We start from the raw sequence: 19540 nt of genomic DNA, 5'->3' as shown, positions 1-19540 counted from the left end.
TAACAAGTTCAAACGGGTGCCATTAATACAGGTAACGAGTGGAGGACAGAGGAGCCTCTTGAAGAAGAAGTTACAGGTCTGTGAGAGCCAGAAATCTTGCTTGTTTGTAGGTGACCAAATACTTATTTTCCACCATAATTTGCAAATAAATTCATTTAAAAAATCCTACAATGTGATTTTCTGAATTTTTTTCATAGTTGAAGTGTACCTATGATGAAAATTACAGGCCTCATCTTTTTAAGTGGGAGAACTTGCACAATTGGTGGCTGACTAAATACTTTTTTGCCCCACTGTATGCTGCTGCTACTGTTTTATAATCTACCCTGTTTCCTAAACACTTTATCCTTACCTATATGTACATATCTAACTCAATTACCTTGTACCCCTGCACATCGACTCGGTCCTGGTACCCCCTGTATCACAGGAGGTTGGTGGCACCCTAATTGGGGAGAACGAGCTTGTGGTAATGGCTGGAGCGGAATGAGAGGAATGGTATCAAATACATCAAACGTATAGTGTCCATATGTTTGATGCCATTCCATTTGCGCCATGCTGGCCATTATTATGAGCTGTTCTCCCCTCAGCAGCCTCCTGTGCCATTGTCGTTACTCATCGTGTATCTATTCCTCGTGTTATTTTTCAATCATATCCCGTTTTTTTTTTTCTCTGCATTTTTGGGAAGGGCCCATAAGTAAGCATTTCACTGTTAGTCTCCACCTGTTGTTTACGAAGCAGGTGACAAATACAATTTGATTTGAACCACCCACCACCACATAGTCTCGGAAATCCCAGACCTATGCTGGAACATTGTTAACATTGTGGGATGCAACCAGCATGCTTTGGGAGACTAACCACCACATTGGTCGTCCGCTCAGCCACATTCCAAACAAAGCGAGGATGGAGTACAGATTGGAATGGTACTTGTGAGTTATCTTGGGGAATAACCCGAGGTGACTATTTTAATTTGGTGTGATGTCTGGCTGCAATTTATTTTAGTGAGGTGTCTCGGAGCGAGCTGTTAGTTAATTAGTTCCAGAGACATGCTGTGGAGACGATACAGTATGAGGGGAAAGGAGATTAGAGAAACTGCTAAATAAAGACGAGGTGTTTGGATACACTGTAATGAAGAGATACAGGTGCTAACGTAGGTCTGACAAAAAGCATACATAGTGTTGTATTCACCTACTTTCATACCTCAACAACCATGCAACATTGAGTCTAATACTGGTCAAATGTATACAGTATAAGTTGTGGTCACCAACACTAGTCCTGGAAAGCAATAAGGTGTGCAGGCTTTTGTTCCAACCCAGATATAACCTACCTGATTCAACAAAACAAGGTCTAACAATATCCCATATGTTCCTCTGCCCCTGCAGACCAGCAGAAGGAGACCATGTACTCATGGCTGCAGGCGTGGCTGTACAACCGGTTTGGAGCGTACATTGGGGACTTCCGTTTCCAGCCGGAGGAGAACACCGTGGAGCCAGAGGAGTCGCTAAGCGCTAAGAGGTGAGAACACCCCCCCCCCCCCCCCCCATTGAGAACATTTGTAGGGATAGTTTTGTGGAATTACCCTTACCTTGAGTTCTGCCTAAAGCCCCATAGTGACGGAATCCACAATAATCTATTGTTTACTTCTGCCACAGCCAGGAGCTAGCATAATAGGCATCGTCCAATTCATGACTGTAAATCAGGGGACTGATGTTAGCAAAGCGTCACCTTGGGCCTTCAGCTAGGGTTGCAAAGCTGCCGGTAATTTACCAAAGTTGCCAGAATCTTCAGTATTTTTGGTAATTAACAGATTGCCATAGATGTTCTATTGTAACTTTGGTAAATTATGCTTGAATAAAATACATGTATTCATATATTATTTTTATTATCTGTTGTCCATGAGTTTCTAGTAGATGGACCACAAGAGAAAATAGCCTAATTTAAAGAAAAGTATCTAATCAACGATGCCATTATTTTCTATTAACTCTGCAACTCTTCCAACTATTGCTTCTACACGTGCATTGCTTGCTGTTTGGGGTTTTAGGCTGGGTTTCTGTACAGCACTTTGAGATATCAGCTGATGTACGAAGGGCTATATAAATAAATCTGATTTGATTTGAACTATTGACTTTTCGTCACAACTGCCACCAGTTGCCAACTGCCAACTGACACCAAAATACTGGCAACAAATACATGGTGACAGTAAAATAAATTAAGTGTGTAAAAAAAAATGACATGATGGATATTTCATGCTGAAAAGCCTCATATTTGATGCACACACACACACTACATGTTAATGTTTTTAAATGGATATAAATTGTGAAGTCTTTTGTCTGTACCTTTTTCGTTATGTGTCGGACCCCAGTAAGACGAGCTGTCGCCATTTGGCGTCGGCTAACGGGGATCCTAATAATAGAAATCAAATGTTCACTAAGTTGATTGTTTACATTTAGGATAATGTTTTACAGCTTTGTCATTGAATAAAAAATAAAAAAATTAAAATCATATTTAAATATGCAATATTTAACTTTTTGGGTGATCTGACCAAATTCACATAGAAATAGGATTTATATATCTTTCATTCTCATTTAAAGAAAATCTAAGAAGCGTTAGATATGTTTTATGTATGTTGTTTTATATGCTTCACGTTCTTAAGTTTCATTTTTGCGTCTTTTACTTTCGGGTTTTGTACACCAGCTTCAAACGGCTGAAAATACAATATTTTGGGTTATTGAAAATTAATTTCATAGTGGTTTAGATGATACAATGACTCTCTACGCTATCCGTTGCTTGTTTTGTCACAAACTGAAATTAGGCAAACTATTTGAATTTTAGCGAACAGGAAGTGGCTAAGCGATTTCTGCATATTACACCTTTGAATTATTTCATACTTTAAAGGTTTTAAATGTGATCAGGCCACACAGAGGGTCGTAGATAATTAGACACCTGTGATAATCTGAAATACCCAAAAGGGCCACTACATGTCTTGTGATAGATTACATAAATTCCTTGAAAGATTCTAGTAGTGTACTGGTAAACGTCAAAAGTTTCCAGTAATATACCTTCCATTTGTAACCCTAGACACAACTCTAAGGTAAGGTTAATTCCACCCATATTTGGATTTTGCCTGAACTATCCCTTTTTCAGATTCTGATTTTAACATTTACTCCCCTCTGCTTCTCCCCTATCATTTCGATCAGAATGGGGGATCAGCCAGCCACTGTAGTCATCAGGTTAACCAGCTCAGAAGACCCTGAGTACATGCTGCTTAGAGAAGGGTCATAAAACTGATGGCTTTGTAATGGGCCTAGAGTCTGTCAGCATGCTATTCATCAGCACCCACCGTAAAGTAGCCGTCCCCATGACTTCACCCTGATGTCAAATTGGCCTGTTGTTATAACCCACAGCCAATCCCAGGCCTTTCAGCACAGTAGAGGTTGTAACCATGTTGTTGTGGAAGTGGGAGGATTGTCTGACCCCTGGTGGTAGGTTGAGTACACTGCAGCAGGCTGTTGTCATTCTATGCTAGTTAAAACCGATTTAGGGTCCGTTCTTCCTGCTCCAATCCAAACAGTGACCTTTTACAGTTGCCCTGGACCAGTCCTCTGCTGAATAACGCAGAGTGGAGTCATGGGTCCTCTGACTCAAGCTATGTTATGAAACGTACAATAGACGGAGGGGAGAGAAAGAGGAGATGAGAGGAAGAGAACGCTCAGTGTTAACAATGTCAGTATTGTCATGAGTAGTCTGACTCAAACTGTGTCCTGTAACTTTATCCAAGTACATAAGAGGACGGAGAGTGAGAGAGCAGAAGAGGCAGGGGGAGAGAAGGAGTGTTCACTGCACCCTGCCAGTTGAAATTAACTTGATGTTAGTTTTTGAGGCTGAAAGGGAGATGAGATAGGAGGCAGATAAGAATGCTTTGGCAGACAAGTGATTCTTCCAGGCAACACATATGCCAAATAAAATAAAGGTTAAAATAAAATACTTTCCCATGAAGGATAGCTAAATGCGGCGAAATCAGTTGTCTCTTCCTCCACCAAAACCTATATAGCACTGTTTGTGCTTTTGCTTGTTCTAATTGAATAAAACTCCCCTTCTCTTGTCCCCTGTCCTCAGATTGACTGAAAACATGAGAAGACTCAGTAAGTGTTGTAAATTTAGTGAACAAGATGTACCGATCACACTCAATGTCAGCCGTATCTTGATGACTATCATATTCTGAGTCGAATACTATTCCAATGACATATCTTTATTGTAGTAAATGATGTATACATGATTGATGCATTTGTGTCTTGATAGTGTTTTTAAAAATGTTTTAAAACTTTCTACTTGTCTGTAGAGCGAGGTGCCAAACCTGTCATAAACTTTAAGAGGAACCTTTTTGCCTTATCCAGCTGGCAATCAGTGTATACGTCAGCCTTCGCCTTCATTGTGAGTGTACACACACACACACACACACACACACACACACACACACACACACGAGGCAGTGAGGCCAGAGGTGTCCACCTCTCATGACTATCATTTGGCCGCCTAGTGTTTTGAGTACTCACGCGACATAGTCTGCTTTGTGAGTCCTCTGAAACAGAATGGCACACACACACACAGACACTGTTGAGCCTGACAAACCGGTGCGCCTGGCACCTACTACCATACCCCGTTCAAAGGCACCTAAATATTTTCTCTTGCCCATTCACCCTCTGAATGACACGTGTGTGTGCGTACATAAGTCATCTCGATTGTCTTGAGGCTTGAAAATCAAGATTCCAGCGAGAAAGATCAATAGATCTATCGCTCCACCTGTATAGCAACATCTATTTATGTTTTAGAGAGATAGATTTACATGCAAATATATCTGTCCCAAAACGGTTTACAATATGTGTTGCATAGTACCGAGATGTTTCACACCTCAGTATGAGTATAGACTAGAGGTGGATAGATGGAAATAATAGATTGTGTGTGACCTGTTCTCCCCCTTTTATATTTTACACAGATCTATATGAATGCAGCGTGGCACGGTTGGGCCATCCCAATGTTTATCTTCCTAGCCATTCTAAGGTTGTCCTTGAATTACCTCATTTCCAGGTAGCTAAGCTCATTACAAGGTGCATTTCCTGTTATAAGTTGTTCCATTTGAACATGTGCAATCTGCTTGTGAGTTGAGTCAAACTTGTCTCTCTCCACTTTCTTCTCAGAGGTTGGAGGATCCAGTGGAGTATTGTGCCTGGTGACTCTGAACCTGTGGTAAGACTTTAATGATGTCACCTCTTTTGGGATCTAACTTTACCTAGGAAAGGTAAAAAAATCATCCCCTTGCACCTTCCCCACGCCCCTTCCCCTTCAGTGTTTGCAGATTTTAGGGCACTGGGTGTGTATGAGGTATTCTGGGTGGGGTTGTCCCTGTGCTGGGATGTGGGTTTTATATGGTGTGTATTCTCTTTTCTCTCCACTGGCTATCTGGTAAACAGGCTACACTCTAGACAGTCTTTTCTGCTGATGTGTGTGGGTCTGGTAGTGGTACTCTCTCTATTCTACTCTTTTCCTTTGGCGCCCGAACAAAATCTTTATCTTTACCCCTCTCAAATAAATACCGCTTACAACCTTAATGCTGTTTGCTTTCGGGGGAAGAGTTTGGATGTAACTCTTCATTTCCTAGGAACCACCAAAAGAGGATCGGACTGTTTCCGAGAAGTTCCAGTTAGTTCTTGATGTAGCTCAAAAAGCACAGGTGAGCTGTAACAATTGTTCACCTTCTTGAGTTCGAGATGGTTAGAGATGCATGATGATATCTATTCATAGTTATGGAGCTGCGATGTGAGGTGTTTAAATTGTGACATTTTCACAACAAAAATGTGTGTTCTTAACAGAATCTTTTTGGAAAGATGGCAGATGTCTTGGAGAAAATAAAGAAGTGAGTGTGTGTATGTTTAAGTTTGTGTGTATATATACAGTTGAAGTCGGAAGTTTACATACACCTGAGCCAAATGCATTTAAACTCAGTTTTCCACCATTCCTGACATTTAATCCTCATAAAAATTCCCTGCCTTAGGTCAGTTAGGATCACCACTTTATTTTAAGAATATGAAATGCCAGAATAATAGTAGAGACAATGATTTATTTCAGCTTTTATTTCTTTCATCACATTCCGAGTGGGTCAGAAGTTTACATACACTCAATTAGTATTTGGTAGCATTGCCTTTAAATTGTTTAACTTGGGTCAAACGTTTCGGGTAGCCTTCCACAAGCTTCCCACAATAAGTTGGGTGAATTTTGGCCCATTCCTCCTGACAGAGCTGGTGTAACTGAGTCAGGTTTTTAGGCCTCCTTGCTCTCACACGCTTTTTCAGTTTTTCAGCCCACAAATTTTCTGTAGTATTGAGGTCAGGGCTTTGTGATGGCCACTCCAAGCCATTTTGCCACAACTTTGGAAGTATGCTTGGGGTCATTGTCCATTTGAAAGACCCATTTGCGACCAAGCTTTAACTTCCTGACTGATGTCTTGAGATGTTGCTTCAATATATCCACATAATTTTCCTACCTCATGGTGCCATCTATTTTTGTGAAGTGCACCAGTCTCCCCTGCAGCACCCGCACAACATGATGCTGCCACCCCTGTGCTTCACGGTTGGGATGGTGTCCTTCGGCTTGCAAGCCTCCCCCTTTTTTCCTCATGTGCATCTTTGTCCCCATGTGCAGTTGCAAAACGTAGTCTGTTTTTTTTTTATGGCGGTTTTGGAGCAGTGGCTTCTTCCTTGCTGAGCGGCCTTTCAGGTTATGTCAATATAGGACTCGTTTTACTGTGGATATAGATACTTTTGTACCTGTTTCCTCTAGCATCTTCACAAGGTCCTTTGCTGTTGTTCTAGGATTGATTTGCACTTTTCGCACCAAAGTACGTTCATCTCTAGGAAACAGAACGCGTCTCTTTCCTGAGCGGCATGACGGCTGCGTGGTCCCATGGTGTTTATACTTGCGTAGTGTTGTTTGTACAGATGAACATGGTACCTTCAGGCGTTTGAAAATTGCTCCCAAGGATGAACCAGACTTGTGGAGGTCTACAATTTATTTTTCCTGAGGTCTTGGCTGATTCATTTAGCTTTTCCCATGATGACAAGCAAAGAGGTGCTGTGCCTTGAAATACATCCAAAGGTACACCTCCAATTGACACAAAGGATGTCAATTAGCCTATCAGAAGCTTCTAAAGCCATGACATCATTTTCTGGAATGTTACAAGCTGTTTAAAGGCACAGTCAACTTGGTGTATGTAAACTTCTGACCCACTGGAAATGTGATACAGTGAAATAATCTGTCTGTAAACAATTAATGGAAAAATTACTTGTGCCATGCACAAAGTAGATGTCCAAAACTATAGTTTGTTAACAAGAAATTTGTGGAGTGGTTGAAAAACAAGTTTTAATGACTCCAACCTAAGTGTATGTAAACTTCGAGTTCAACAGTGTGTATATAAATAAATAAATCTGTGTGTGCGCGCATGTGTATTTCAGCCTGTTCATGTGGGTGCATCCTGAGATTACTCGGAAGCTTTACGTTGGTCTATGGGTGGCCTTGATCTGCTCCTGTCTCATCCCCTACAAACTCATGGGCTTTATGATCGGTAAGTACAATATGTAAATTGTACCCTGGACTGACCTAAGATCAGCATAGGGGGTCACTCCCTGCTACACCTACACGGTGAGAGCCCCAAGCATTGAGATGAGAAAAAGACTGAGATATACCAGACGAAGAAAGAGACACGGAGAGATCCTCTTGTTCTTCTCTCATGCCTTTCTGCATGTCTCCTCTTCAGGGCTGTATGCAGGGATCAAGTTCTTCCTAATCGACTTCCTGTTTAGGAGCTGTCCCAAGCTAAGGGACAAGTATGACACGCCGCACATAATCTGGACCAGCCTGCCCACTGACCCCCAGCTGAAGGAGCGCGGGGGCGCGACATTGTCCAGACGGGTACGTCTCAAACTCTACATATACTATTGTATATAATGCGTTTGTGTCTGTATATGTGCAGGTCTTTTATGCCTACAGTGCATTCGGGGAAAGTATTCGCTTCAAGTTTTCTTTATGTTGAAGCCTTATTCTAAAATGTACCAAATAGTTTTTTCCCCTCATCAATCTATACACAATACCCCATAATAACCAAGTAAAAACAGGTTTTTAGAAAATGGAAATATGACATGTACATAAGTATTCAGACCCTTTACTTAGTACTTTGTTGAAGCACCTTTGGCAGTGATTACAGCCTCGAGTCTTCCGGGGTATGACGCTACAAGCTTGGCACAGCTATATTTGGGGAGCTTCTCCTATTCTTCTCTACAGATCCTCTCAAGCTCTGTCAGGTTAGATGGTGAGCTTCGCTGCACAGGTATTTTCAGGTCTCTCCAGAGATGTCTGGGCTCTGGCTGGTCCACTCAAGGACATTCAGAGACTTGGGGCTCTGGCTGGTCCACTCAAGGACATTCAGAGACTTGTCCCGAAGCCACTCCTGCTTTGTCTATGCTGTGTCCTGAGCGCTCTGGAGCAGGTTTTCATCATGGATCTCTCTGTACTTTTCTCCATTCATCTTTCCCTCTGCTTACTAGTCTCTCAGCCCTTGCCGCTGAAAAACATCCCCACAGCATGATGCTGCCCCCAACATGCTTCACCATAGGGATGGTGTCAGGTTTCTTCCAGACGTGACGATTGGCATTCAGGCCAAAGAGTTCAATCTTGCTTTCATCAGACCAGATAATCTTGTTTCTCATGATCTGAGAGTCTTTAGGTGCCTTTTGGCAAACTCCAAGCAGGCTGTCATGTGCCATTTACTGAGGGGTGGCCTCCGTCCGGCCACTCTACCATAAAGGCCTGATTTGGTGGAGTGCTGCAGAGATGGTTGTCCTTCTGGAATGTTCTTCCATCTCCACAGACAAACGTTGGAGCTCTATCAGAGTCACCATCGGGTTCTTGGCCACCTCCCTGACCAAGGCCCTTCTCCCAGAATTGTTCAGTTTGGCCGGGCGGCCAGCTCTAGGAAGAGTCTTGGTGGTCCATTTAAGAATGATGGAGGCCACTGTGTGCTTGGTAACCTTCAATGCTGCAGACATGTTGTACCCTTCCCCAGATCAGTGCCTCGACACAATCCTGTCTCGGAGCTCTACAGACAATTCCTTGGACCTCATGACTTGGTTTTTGCTCTGACATGCACTGCCAACTGTGGGACCTTGTGTGTGCTTTTCCAAATCATGTCCAATCAATTAAATGTATCACAGTTGGACATCTACATTCAAGTTGTAGAAACATCTCAAGAATGATCAATGGAAACAGGATGCACCTGTTCTCATTTCTGAGTCTCTTAGCAAAGGATCTGAATACATATTTTACATAAGGTATTTCAGTTTTTTATTTTTAATAAATTAGAAAACATTTCTAAAAATAGTTTTTTAAAACTTTGTCATTACGGGGTATTGTGTGAAGATTGAACATTTTAATAGAATCAATTTGAGAATAAAGCTGTAACGTAAACAAATGTGGAAAAGGTCAAGGGGTCTGAATACTTTCCGAATGCACTGAAGGTACGTGTACACACACACATGAAATATTGATGTGTGTCATTGTCACAGTTCATCCCTAATTAATGTTGGTGGTCACAGCAGCTGGGAACTGTGGGAATCCTTAAGTTTGTGTCTGATCACCTGAGTTCTGTTGTTTTCTCTGTTCTCTCAGCTCTCTGGGTGTGAAAAGGTAGGGCTCCCTAGGGTGCATTTTGGTTGGCGAGTGTCTGTGTTTGCGCCACCATCGTGTGTATGTGTCATTAGAGATAAGCTGCATTCCAAATCGACCCCTTTCCCCTTTGGATATCAGCAGTAGAGCAATGCTTCCCGTGTCTATGTGAAGGAACAAAATGTGGCCTTGTCTTTTAAACATGTGCATCTATCACAGTGCTGCTGAAAGTGTTATTTTCCATGTGGCACCAAATTAGAGATTACCATAATGGTGTATTGAATGTTAATTCTGTATCCATTCTCATAGCCACGATCAGAAGGAAGCCTATACTCAAAGTAGTGCTATGTGTGTTGAGGAAGTAACTAGAAGCTAGAAACTGCTCATTGGTTCTTTTTGAAAGATAGTGGTTTGTTAATAGTATTTGTATTTGTAATATCATACCGGTAACTACTCTTCCACAAAATCCCATACAATTATTCAAGGTTGTTTTATAATGTCCTAATAGTTAGCAATACTTATCAGTGTGTTCGGGCCAGTTTGTGTTATCTAGAAAAAAATCCCCCCAATGGTCAGCAAAAACAAATTAAAGTCAAATCAAATTGTATTTGTCACATGCGCTGAACACAACTGGTATAGACTTTGTGAAATGCTTGATTATGAGCCCTTCCGAACGATGCAGAATTGAAAAATAAAATGGTAACTAGGAATAAAATAAGTAAGAATGGAGCCATATACAGTCCCAGGGTCCCTGGCTTGGTGATGAGCTTGGAGGGGACTATGGTGTTGAAAGCTGAGCTGTAGTCTATGAACAGCATTGGCACATAGTTATTTCCCCTCTTGTCCATGTGGGAGATGGCAGTGTGAAGTGCAATTGAGATTGCATCTTCTGTGGATCTGTTGGGGAGGTAGGCGAATTGGAGTGGGTCTGGGATAATGGTGTTGATGTGTGTCTTGACCAGCCTTTCAAAGCACTTTATAATTACACATGTGAGTGCTACAGGGCGATAGTCATTTACGCAGGGTACTTTGGAGCTCTTGGGAAACATGGACAATGGTGGTCAGCTTGAAACATGTTGGGGTAACAGACTGGGACAAGGAGAGATTGAAAATGTCTGTGAAGACACTTGCCAGTTGGTCTGCGCATGCTTTGAGAAAACCTGTCCAGTCACTTTTCATGTTTCATTCTTTAGAATGAAAGGTTGTTATATACAGTACAGGGCATGAGTCCATTGCATCATGCTTTGCATGAGACACACCATAAACCTATCGTTCACATCCCCATAAGCATTGTATCCAATGCTCTCCACTAGTACCCTGGCCAATATGCACTGCTAACCATAAAACTGTGTACGCTTTGAGTCACCTGCAGTGAAGTTGACTGAGTGATGCTGATGACCAAGTCAAGCCACTGGTTTGAGAGAGCCTGCTATAATGCACACACACTGCTTAGGTCTAGCCAATTCCCTTCCCACACTCTGTTCCTAGTCTAAAATGCTGACCTCTCCATCCTTCCTTCTATCCTACCATTCTTATCCCCGCTCTCTCTCTTTCTCTTTAGATCCATCCGACGGTAGCTCACGGCAGTCTAGGAACAGCCTTACCATGTGGTATCAGTCTAGAGGAACAGACTGGCAGAGCCTACAATACTAAGAAGGGGGCTTTCCACGAGGTCTTCAATCTTTCCGGGGATGAGCGCCCCCTAGCAGGTTGGTAGAGCACTACATGATAATTCTCAGGAGCGACGGCTGACTATTTGTGCCTGGATCACCACCTCACCCTTTTCCATGTTGACCTATTTCCATAGTTGTTGTTGATGAATTTAGTGTTTATCGATTGTGTTATGTTGGTGCAGTGCAAGCAGTGAAACCATGAGTATTGACTGTTTGTTGGCAGTGTGTCAGACCTGATATATGTGTGTGTGTCGACTGGTTTCGTTGGCAGTGTGTGAGAATGGCTGGCGATGCTGCTTGATCAACAGGGACAGGAAGAGTCCCACAGACTACATCCGTAATGGTGTGCTCTTTGTCACTGAAAAGTAAGCCAAAAACTGCTAATACCTAGCTGTCACATGTAGATCTGTACACTGAGTATACCAAACATTAGGAACACCATACCCCGTTCAAAGGCACTTCAAATCTTATCTTGCCCATTCACCCCCCCATTCACCCTGACGCACATACACAATCAATGTCTCAATTGTCTCAAGGCATATTTAACTGGGAAAGTCAGTTAAGAACATATTTACAGTTAAGAACAAATTTACTTACAATAATAGCCTAACAATGAAATAAAAAATATAGTACAAGAGACACCACAACACCACATAAAGAGAGACCTGAGACAACAGCATAGCATGGCAGAATAGCTTCCTAGAGTCGATGTCCGGGCCCCTGTGGAAATCAAATTAGCATAATACAAAAATCCCCATCAAAATCCTTCAGTTTAAGGAGATATGTTTCTACGCCTCAATGCTCTCAGTCCGCCGATGTCGCACATTCGCATCGGAAGCGAAAGGTGACAGAGAGCTAGAGCGGTTTTTGTCAAATCATGAGACATCCCGAAAATCGGTCTCCTCACAAAATCGTCTGTAGCGTCAGAACGGGCTTGGCCTACAAAACTATTATGACCCCTCACACAAACATGATGGTGTTCGACAACCCCCACAAGCGTCTTGGGACTCGTCTGAAGGGCTTAGACTGTTATGGGTTAGCCTGTCTCCTGCCTTTTTCATCTACACTGATTTGAAGTGGACTTAACAAGGGACATCAATAAAGGGATAATAGCTTTCACCTGGTCAGTCGGTCATGGGAAGAACCAGGTGTCCTTTAATGTTTTGTATGCTCAGTCTCTGCATGTGCTCTTGCAGCACCCTTTTGTGTGTTTTGTATTGGCCTGTGTTCAGGTGTAATGTGTCCTTCTCTGTGCTTACAAAGTGTTTCCCTCCCCAGTTACCTTTGCTTTGAAAGCTCAAGCTGCAGGTCAAATTCCTCTAAAAAGAATAAAGTCATCAAACTGATTGACATCACTGATATTCAGAAGGTGGGTTTCTCGATTTTCACTTCACCTTCTGTCCAATGTCTAAATTCATTGGTTGAACAAAAATTTGAGTTGGGCTGTATCCATATTTTCTGTACCATGCCAAGGTATACAGTATTACCGAATGTGCACACAAGGGGTGCTATTTCCAAAAGAAAAAGGGAACTTTGCAGTAGTTTAGGAATCACAAAGACAGACGCGACTGGACAGGGATCTTAGTCAACTTTGTTTACTAGTGTTTAAATAAAATCATTTTTTATTTTTTATTTTTGAGGCACAAATCATTTAGGCAAGAAGGATCTTGAGCCCTATTGCTGGATATAATTTACTTGACACATCTTAGATTTCTTATAGTTATAAGCAGTGGCATAACACGCACACCCAAACCTCCAAAAATAAACATAATTTTTTTTACAGTATTGAAAATCATACAATCAGTATTTCGGTATAACCGGTATATCGCGCCAAGTCTACTAAAAATCGACTTCTGCAGTAGAATGTTTAAGGTTGTCTGAGCTTATCTGGTGTTTTGTTTTGTTTGTTCCACAGTACAAAGTCTTGTCTGTATTACCTGGGTCTGGAATGGGAATCTCCATAGCAACACCGTCCACCCAGAAGGTAGGAACACTTATGGACAGTCCATTTTAGTAAGTGGTTTGTAAGTGGTTCCAAAAAATGTGGAGTGTTAAAACTAAAAGGGGACTTACCTATTCCAGTGGAGTCCCAAGGAACCTTGAGTGAACGGATTTGGTATCTCATGTTTTTTTACACTTTAGTTTTTATATATACTTTAACAACAAAGTGAGGTACGTTGGAAGCTTGTATAGTAGAGCTTTGTTAACAAAAAGGAAGTAATTAAGTGATCTACGGGACTGTAATGAGGACCAGCCTACCTTTTGCGACAGGATGCAGTGGTGAGTATTAAATTGGTCACCTGTGATTGGTCACCAAAGGCACTATGGTAGAGTGGTGACTGCTGCTATCTGGTAAATGGTATCACCATAGACGAGCTCTGGTAGGAAAGTTGACTGTACAATCTGCTTCCTGCTATTTAGGGAGAGGCAAGATGTATATATAAAAAATATTAAAAAGCCCACTTTAAATCTTAGCTTTTTCACTAGTTCATCGGTATGGTTTTTAAACATAAAATCTTTGTCAATTCAAAAGAACAGAAATGTATAGGCAGGAACCCAATCATTGAGCTTCATAACAGTTTTTTGACAGGTTTATCAACGCCTAAAATAATCTTCCAAATAATATCCCTTCCTTTTATCACTGTCTTTCTATCCCCTCACTCTCCCCTTTATTTACCTGTTCTCTCTCAGCCGATGGTGTTTGGTGCCATGATCCACAGGGACGAGGCCTTTGAAGCCATCTTCACACAGTACACGAAGAAAGTGACCATGACCACAGCCACCAAACCTGAGACCTAACATACCAAAATGGCTGCCTTCACCAGGGATGTCCTATACGGACACAGCGAGTTCTCTATGTAGTACACTGCTACTGGCCAATTAGTATATCTGCAAGTATGTTAAGCTAGTGTCCATGCCAAGGTCGGGATTCCTCCACCAAGCCACATTAGGTTAGTATGTGAGGATGGTATCCACTTGATCTGAGGCCTGGTCCATCACTATAAAGGCCAAGATCTTTGTATCCTCTCGCTGATAACCACAACTTCTCATTAGGTCTAAGGGACTACAACTGGACCCGCACACCATCGCTGCCTCCTACTGGTTCGGTCGAGGCTATTGCATCCGTTGTTCTGTACTCTGGGAATAGCTTTTCAAGTCTCTCTCTTTTGTTGTCAGTTTTTCTTTTGTACACGCGTGCGTAGTGTGCACATGCGCGAGAATGTGTGCTGCTAAAAAGCGTGTGTGTGTGGTGTGGGGGTGATCATTTTATGGTCAACACTGTTGTGCTGTTTCAGGAGGGGGCTGGATCTCTTTGCCTATCTAACAGGACTGCCTGGCAGTGTATCACACACATTGTTGCTCTTTGCTCCACTTAATACTCTCCTTCAATAGGATGCATTTGGTTTGATATAGATATCATTGGTGGCCTTGGACAGGTCTTAACTCACATTTTGTAAAGTGCACCAGAAACCACGTTTATGAATACTTCAAGCCTTCATGTTTCTCAGGTAATGAAAGTGCTTTAGATATCATTTCTGCAATAGCCTTTAGTTGTAAGTGTTTTATTTAGCCTTTGTTTCTGAGAGAGGAGGGACGGAACAGGAGTCATTTAATGATGAGCAGCCAAACGCCTGAAGTTCTTGTAGTCGATATCTTCACATTTTTGTCTCGGCAAAGAAAAGGTATGGATTTACATGTCCAGGTTAAGGAGTTATGATGCATTCATAAGCACCACATAAACATGACCTAATGTCAACCTAGTCTTTCTGAAGCCTCAGAGTATATTTATTATGTAGAACAATATGTGACTTGTAATATGTGACATTCTACATAACTAATTGGTTCAGTAAAAACGATAATTTATGTAGGTTTTGTGGAATGTTTATGAATGTACTGTAAGTACTTTATGGGACAGATTACATGTAAAGCAATCTCCAAAAAATCAGGAGCCTTTTCTACACTTCCTTGTTCCACCACAATGCCTTCCCTAATTCTCTCACAGATTTAGGCCAGGATTCAAACCAATGCAACACTGCACTTTCTACTGATTCTGACGTGTAACTTCAGGTAAATTGCCATTGGATCACGCATCACGAAACCACATGTTCTTAAAAGTCGAGTGCAGTGCAATGCCGGTTATTTGTGTTAGTTTGAATCCCGGACAAAAATGTTGGCAATAAAGTTTTCTTTTTGGTTTTGACAGCAAACGGGAATGGGGTTTATATTAAAATGCTAGTGACCTTGTCAAGAGGTTCAGACCTCTTGGTGTAATGGTTAAGGTGTTGGCTTGAAGGTCGCTGGACCCGGCTTTGAGTGCCGGTCGGGGCTACCCCCTGAATTTGCTACATTGGTGTCAGAAGTGGGATGGTGTCTGTGAGGCCATCGGAGAGGCGTGTACACCTGGGGGACTTGGTATAGAGAAAGTATGGGGGGGGGGGACTCTCCCAAAGGAAGGGGGTAATGTAGCGTCCTTAACCCAACACCTTGCGACCTCGTCAAGATGTTCGTAGCTCTTGGCGTAACGGTTAAGGTGTTGGCTACAATATGTTCTAGTTGAGCACATGCTAGGGAGGCTAACTGGACATTTGCTTGATGCCTTTTAGTCTACACCAAGTAATTTAGGTATCTCACTCGCCAAGCCCCTCAAAAAGTTAGATCTACTTAAGAAGCACAGAATGTACTGTATGTCTGCCAAAATCTTTACTTTATTTCACTGCTTGTCATTGAGTTATTTCACCCTATATCTGTAATGTTTACAGATGTTAGGTTCTGAACTCCACTGCTTTAAGTCAGTTTGATTCCTTGTAAGACTATGAGGTCATGAAGTCTTGTGATGGAGAACTTCTGAATGCTGATAAACCTGAGTGGTCACATCTCAGCCAATCAAAGACTTCCCCTGGGTTTAGCCACACTCTTTGCCAGTGGATGGTGAATTGAAAGGTGTCAATTCGTGGAGTCATGTTGCTTCCAAATCTGTTTGAATCTCCACTCACTAAACTATGTCAATTTATGGCATGGCCGTCAACTTGAAGATGGAAAGTCCTCATTTATAGTACCGTGTGTGTCCCAAACCATCGAAGGTGTTGTAAAATATATATTTTTTTTTTAAAGCCTCGCTAATCAATCATGCCCTTGTTGATCGATCATCCTTTTCGTCACTTGCTAATTCCCAGTATGATGGTAATGGCTTCACCAAGTCCTCTGGTAGGTTTTTGTGCAGTTTCTGCCACACTGTAATGCTCACCTACCATGTAATTTCACAATAGTTAAGGAGGATCAACACGGGACTGGATACATTTTCAGAGGAGGATGGATATTGTCTCTATGGTTCTGTGTCAGAGGGGCAGAGATTGTTTCAACCACTGAGGCTTGCCAACTGAAAACTGCAGAAGTAATCATGTGGCCTCTGTGTTAAACAAGTACAGGGCCTTCAGAAAGTATTCATACCCCTTGACTTATTCCACATTGTGTTGTGTTGCAGCCTGAATTCAAAATGGGAAATAAAAAAAAAAAAAAAATTATCTTACCCATCTGCACACAATACCCCATAAATGACAAAGTGAAAACATGTTTTTAGAAAATGTTGCAAATGTATTGAAATGAAATGCAGCTTTCCACACCTTGTTTGTGCAACAGTTGGCAATTTTTAAAAGTTGTTTGTTTCCCTATCTACCAATAAGTGCCCTTTGTGAGGCATTTGAAAAACCTCCCAGGTCTGATGTCGAATCTTTATTTGAAATTCACTGCTCGAATGAGGGACCTTAGGCTTGCCCTTAGGCTTTTCATTTTTTATTAATATGTAAAAATGTCTAAAACGTTGACATTATGGAGTGTAGGCCAGTGACAAAGAAATCTAAATTGGATCCTTTTTAAATTCAGGCTGTAACACAACAAAATGTGGAAAAAGTCTAGGGGTGTGAATACTTTATTTATTTGAAATCAAAGTACTTGTTTGCTAATTCATTTTTCATAATACCTTCCCAATCAATATGTAACTGTTTAGGAATGATAACCAGTTACAGTAGGTGTGAATACTTCTTTGTAATCTGCTGTGTCCCCTGCCTTTTACAAAAAATTGTACATATGAAATTATGTAATGAACACATTTTAAATCCCTGTAAAGTTTTTAAAGAAATTGTTAAGTGAAAATGTACATAACATTTTACAATAAAGTAAACACATTTTAAAGTAATGATTGTTGGCAGTTTTCTTTCGAGCATCTCAGTAACTTTATCACTTATTTCTTTATCCCTGTAATCTGGGATTATCCCTTGTTGAAGGTGGGCATACACTGGAAAGGTTTGGAACGCACCGGGATAGAAGACCACGGCAAATATGATTTTGTTTCTTGTGTGAAAGGATCCTTTGGAGAGACATTCGCTTGAATGCTCAGAGTGCAAGAGCTTTGCACTAACTTGTGATTGCTCAGTCTGTACACAAGCATTGTCTAGGTTGAAGTTGCCCCTAGATGCTGATCTTGGGTCAGTTTTGCATATCTCCCACTAATGGTTAAGGTTAGGATTGGGGAGGGGGAGCTGATGACATAGTGGGTCCTCATTTTAAAAGTTTTGTTATGCTTGCGGAATCGTGTGGTACATTGGAATGAATGGAGTGAATCATAGTATTTTACTGTTAGCCATTGTTGCTGTTAATGCTAGTTTGACCACCAGTGGGTGTCAGTGTCTTTATGAAGCTTCTTCGTGCTTGCTTACGTTTCCAAATAATCCTACAGTCCATGTAAAGGCAGATGTTTTGATTGCAATACCCTATCCGAAAGAGCATATTCCAACGTTTTTAATTTATCTAGTTTTGCCAGACAACACAAAATGTTTTACAAATGGTATCTCTTTCAAAATGTAACTTTTCCTAGAATAACTGCAGTTCCATGCCTACTGGTGAAAATCAGCAAATATGCATTTGGGGAAACTATCCTTTCTGTTATATTCTGTTATTTTCCATCATGTTGTAAAGGGCTGGGGAATATAAGCATGTGATGTCTGCTAAATTAACACGTTCATTTCATTAACATTCCATAGCCTATAGCACAGATAAATAAATCTTAAAACATGCTATTCTGTTCTTTTTAAATACATTGTCTTACTTCCCTGTTTTTTATTACCTCTCTAAACAAAATATTTATGGATTTCTTTGTGATTGTGTATATTAACCTCTCTAGGGTACGTTAGCGTCCCACCTCGTCAACAGCCAGTGAAACTGCAGGGCGCCAAATTCAAAACAACAGAAATCCCATAATTAAAATTCCTCAAATATACAAGTATTTTAAAGCCTTAGGAATCCTTAGTAAGTGCAATATGTCCACATAGACATTGTGTATTTGACAGGCCAAGAGTTGAAAAACTACAAACCTCAGATTTCCTACATCCTGGTTGGATTTATTCTCAGGTTTTTGCCTGCCAAATGAATTCTGTTATACACAGACACCATTCAAACAGTTTTCGAAACGTCAGTGTTTTCTATCCAAATCTAATAATTATATGCATATTCTAGCTTTTATCGCTGAGTAGCAGGCAGTTTAATTTGGGCACGCTTTTCATCCAAAATTCCCAATGCTGCCCCCTACCCTAGTTGTTAATCATATTTAGGAAAAGTCGGGGACAGGTGGGTTCAAGGTTTTTATTGAAAAGACATGAAGCTGTAGGCCTAAGAGTGCTGTTTACTGTAGCTGTCTTAACTTACTTACTGGCATAAAGGCCAACTTCAATATACAGTATATCAATCATTCAGTCGTGTGTCATCACACAGCATCCATGTCTTTTTAAATACAATCAAGCATTTTTAGTTAAACTAAATAAAGGGAGCCTTGAATAATTAAACAATGAATAAAGCGCAACATTATTGTTGCTAAAGCAATTGAATTCATGAATGTGTTTGACTGTTTCTTATATTGGCTGTACTAAAGACTTTACAACCTTTTTTTGTTTGAACAGACTACATGGGATTGATTATAATTTGTAAGATATTAATTATATTTGTTGTGCTGTTTATACTGTTAGAAAAATGCATTTTACAGCTGCCTATGTAGACACCTCAGGATTTCCATTAGAAAGATATGGCGCTGTACAACGTGACCGGTCGGGAGTAGACCTAGGCTACTAGGCGACTGTGAGTGAAGAGCAAAATAATCCTAACATTTCCACAAC

At 41.2% G+C, this 19540-nt stretch overlaps 1 protein-coding gene across 4 annotated transcripts in view; it reads left to right on the top strand.

The window, feature by feature from the left end:
• The window catches only part of LOC115134477 (GRAM domain-containing protein 4-like), a 41686-nt gene extending 24115 nt beyond the window's left edge, over positions 1–17571 (top strand). For all 4 annotated transcript variants that reach the window (XM_029668488.2, XM_029668486.2, XM_029668490.2 and 1 more), the window contains 15 exons: positions 1377–1509; positions 4111–4136; positions 4334–4425; positions 4988–5079; positions 5190–5238; positions 5651–5722; positions 5862–5905; positions 7500–7609; positions 7802–7956; positions 9709–9726; positions 11267–11414; positions 11650–11743; positions 12657–12747; positions 13294–13362; positions 14070–17571. In XM_029668488.2, the coding sequence (XP_029524348.1) occupies positions 1377–1509; positions 4111–4136; positions 4334–4425; positions 4988–5079; positions 5190–5238; positions 5651–5722; positions 5862–5905; positions 7500–7609; positions 7802–7956; positions 9709–9726; positions 11267–11414; positions 11650–11743; positions 12657–12747; positions 13294–13362; positions 14070–14177 (1301 nt within the window). In that variant the 3' untranslated portion in view covers positions 14178–17571. The remainder of the gene's footprint in view (positions 1–1376; positions 1510–4110; positions 4137–4333; positions 4426–4987; positions 5080–5189; positions 5239–5650; positions 5723–5861; positions 5906–7499; positions 7610–7801; positions 7957–9708; positions 9727–11266; positions 11415–11649; positions 11744–12656; positions 12748–13293; positions 13363–14069) is intronic.
• Positions 17572–19540: the final 1969 nt, after the last annotated feature.

This window comes from Oncorhynchus nerka, linkage group LG9a, assembly GCF_034236695.1.
Source record: "Oncorhynchus nerka isolate Pitt River linkage group LG9a, Oner_Uvic_2.0, whole genome shotgun sequence".
Lineage (NCBI taxonomy): Eukaryota > Metazoa > Chordata > Actinopteri > Salmoniformes > Salmonidae > Oncorhynchus > Oncorhynchus nerka.
This window is presented reverse-complemented; position numbering and strand designations above follow the sequence as displayed.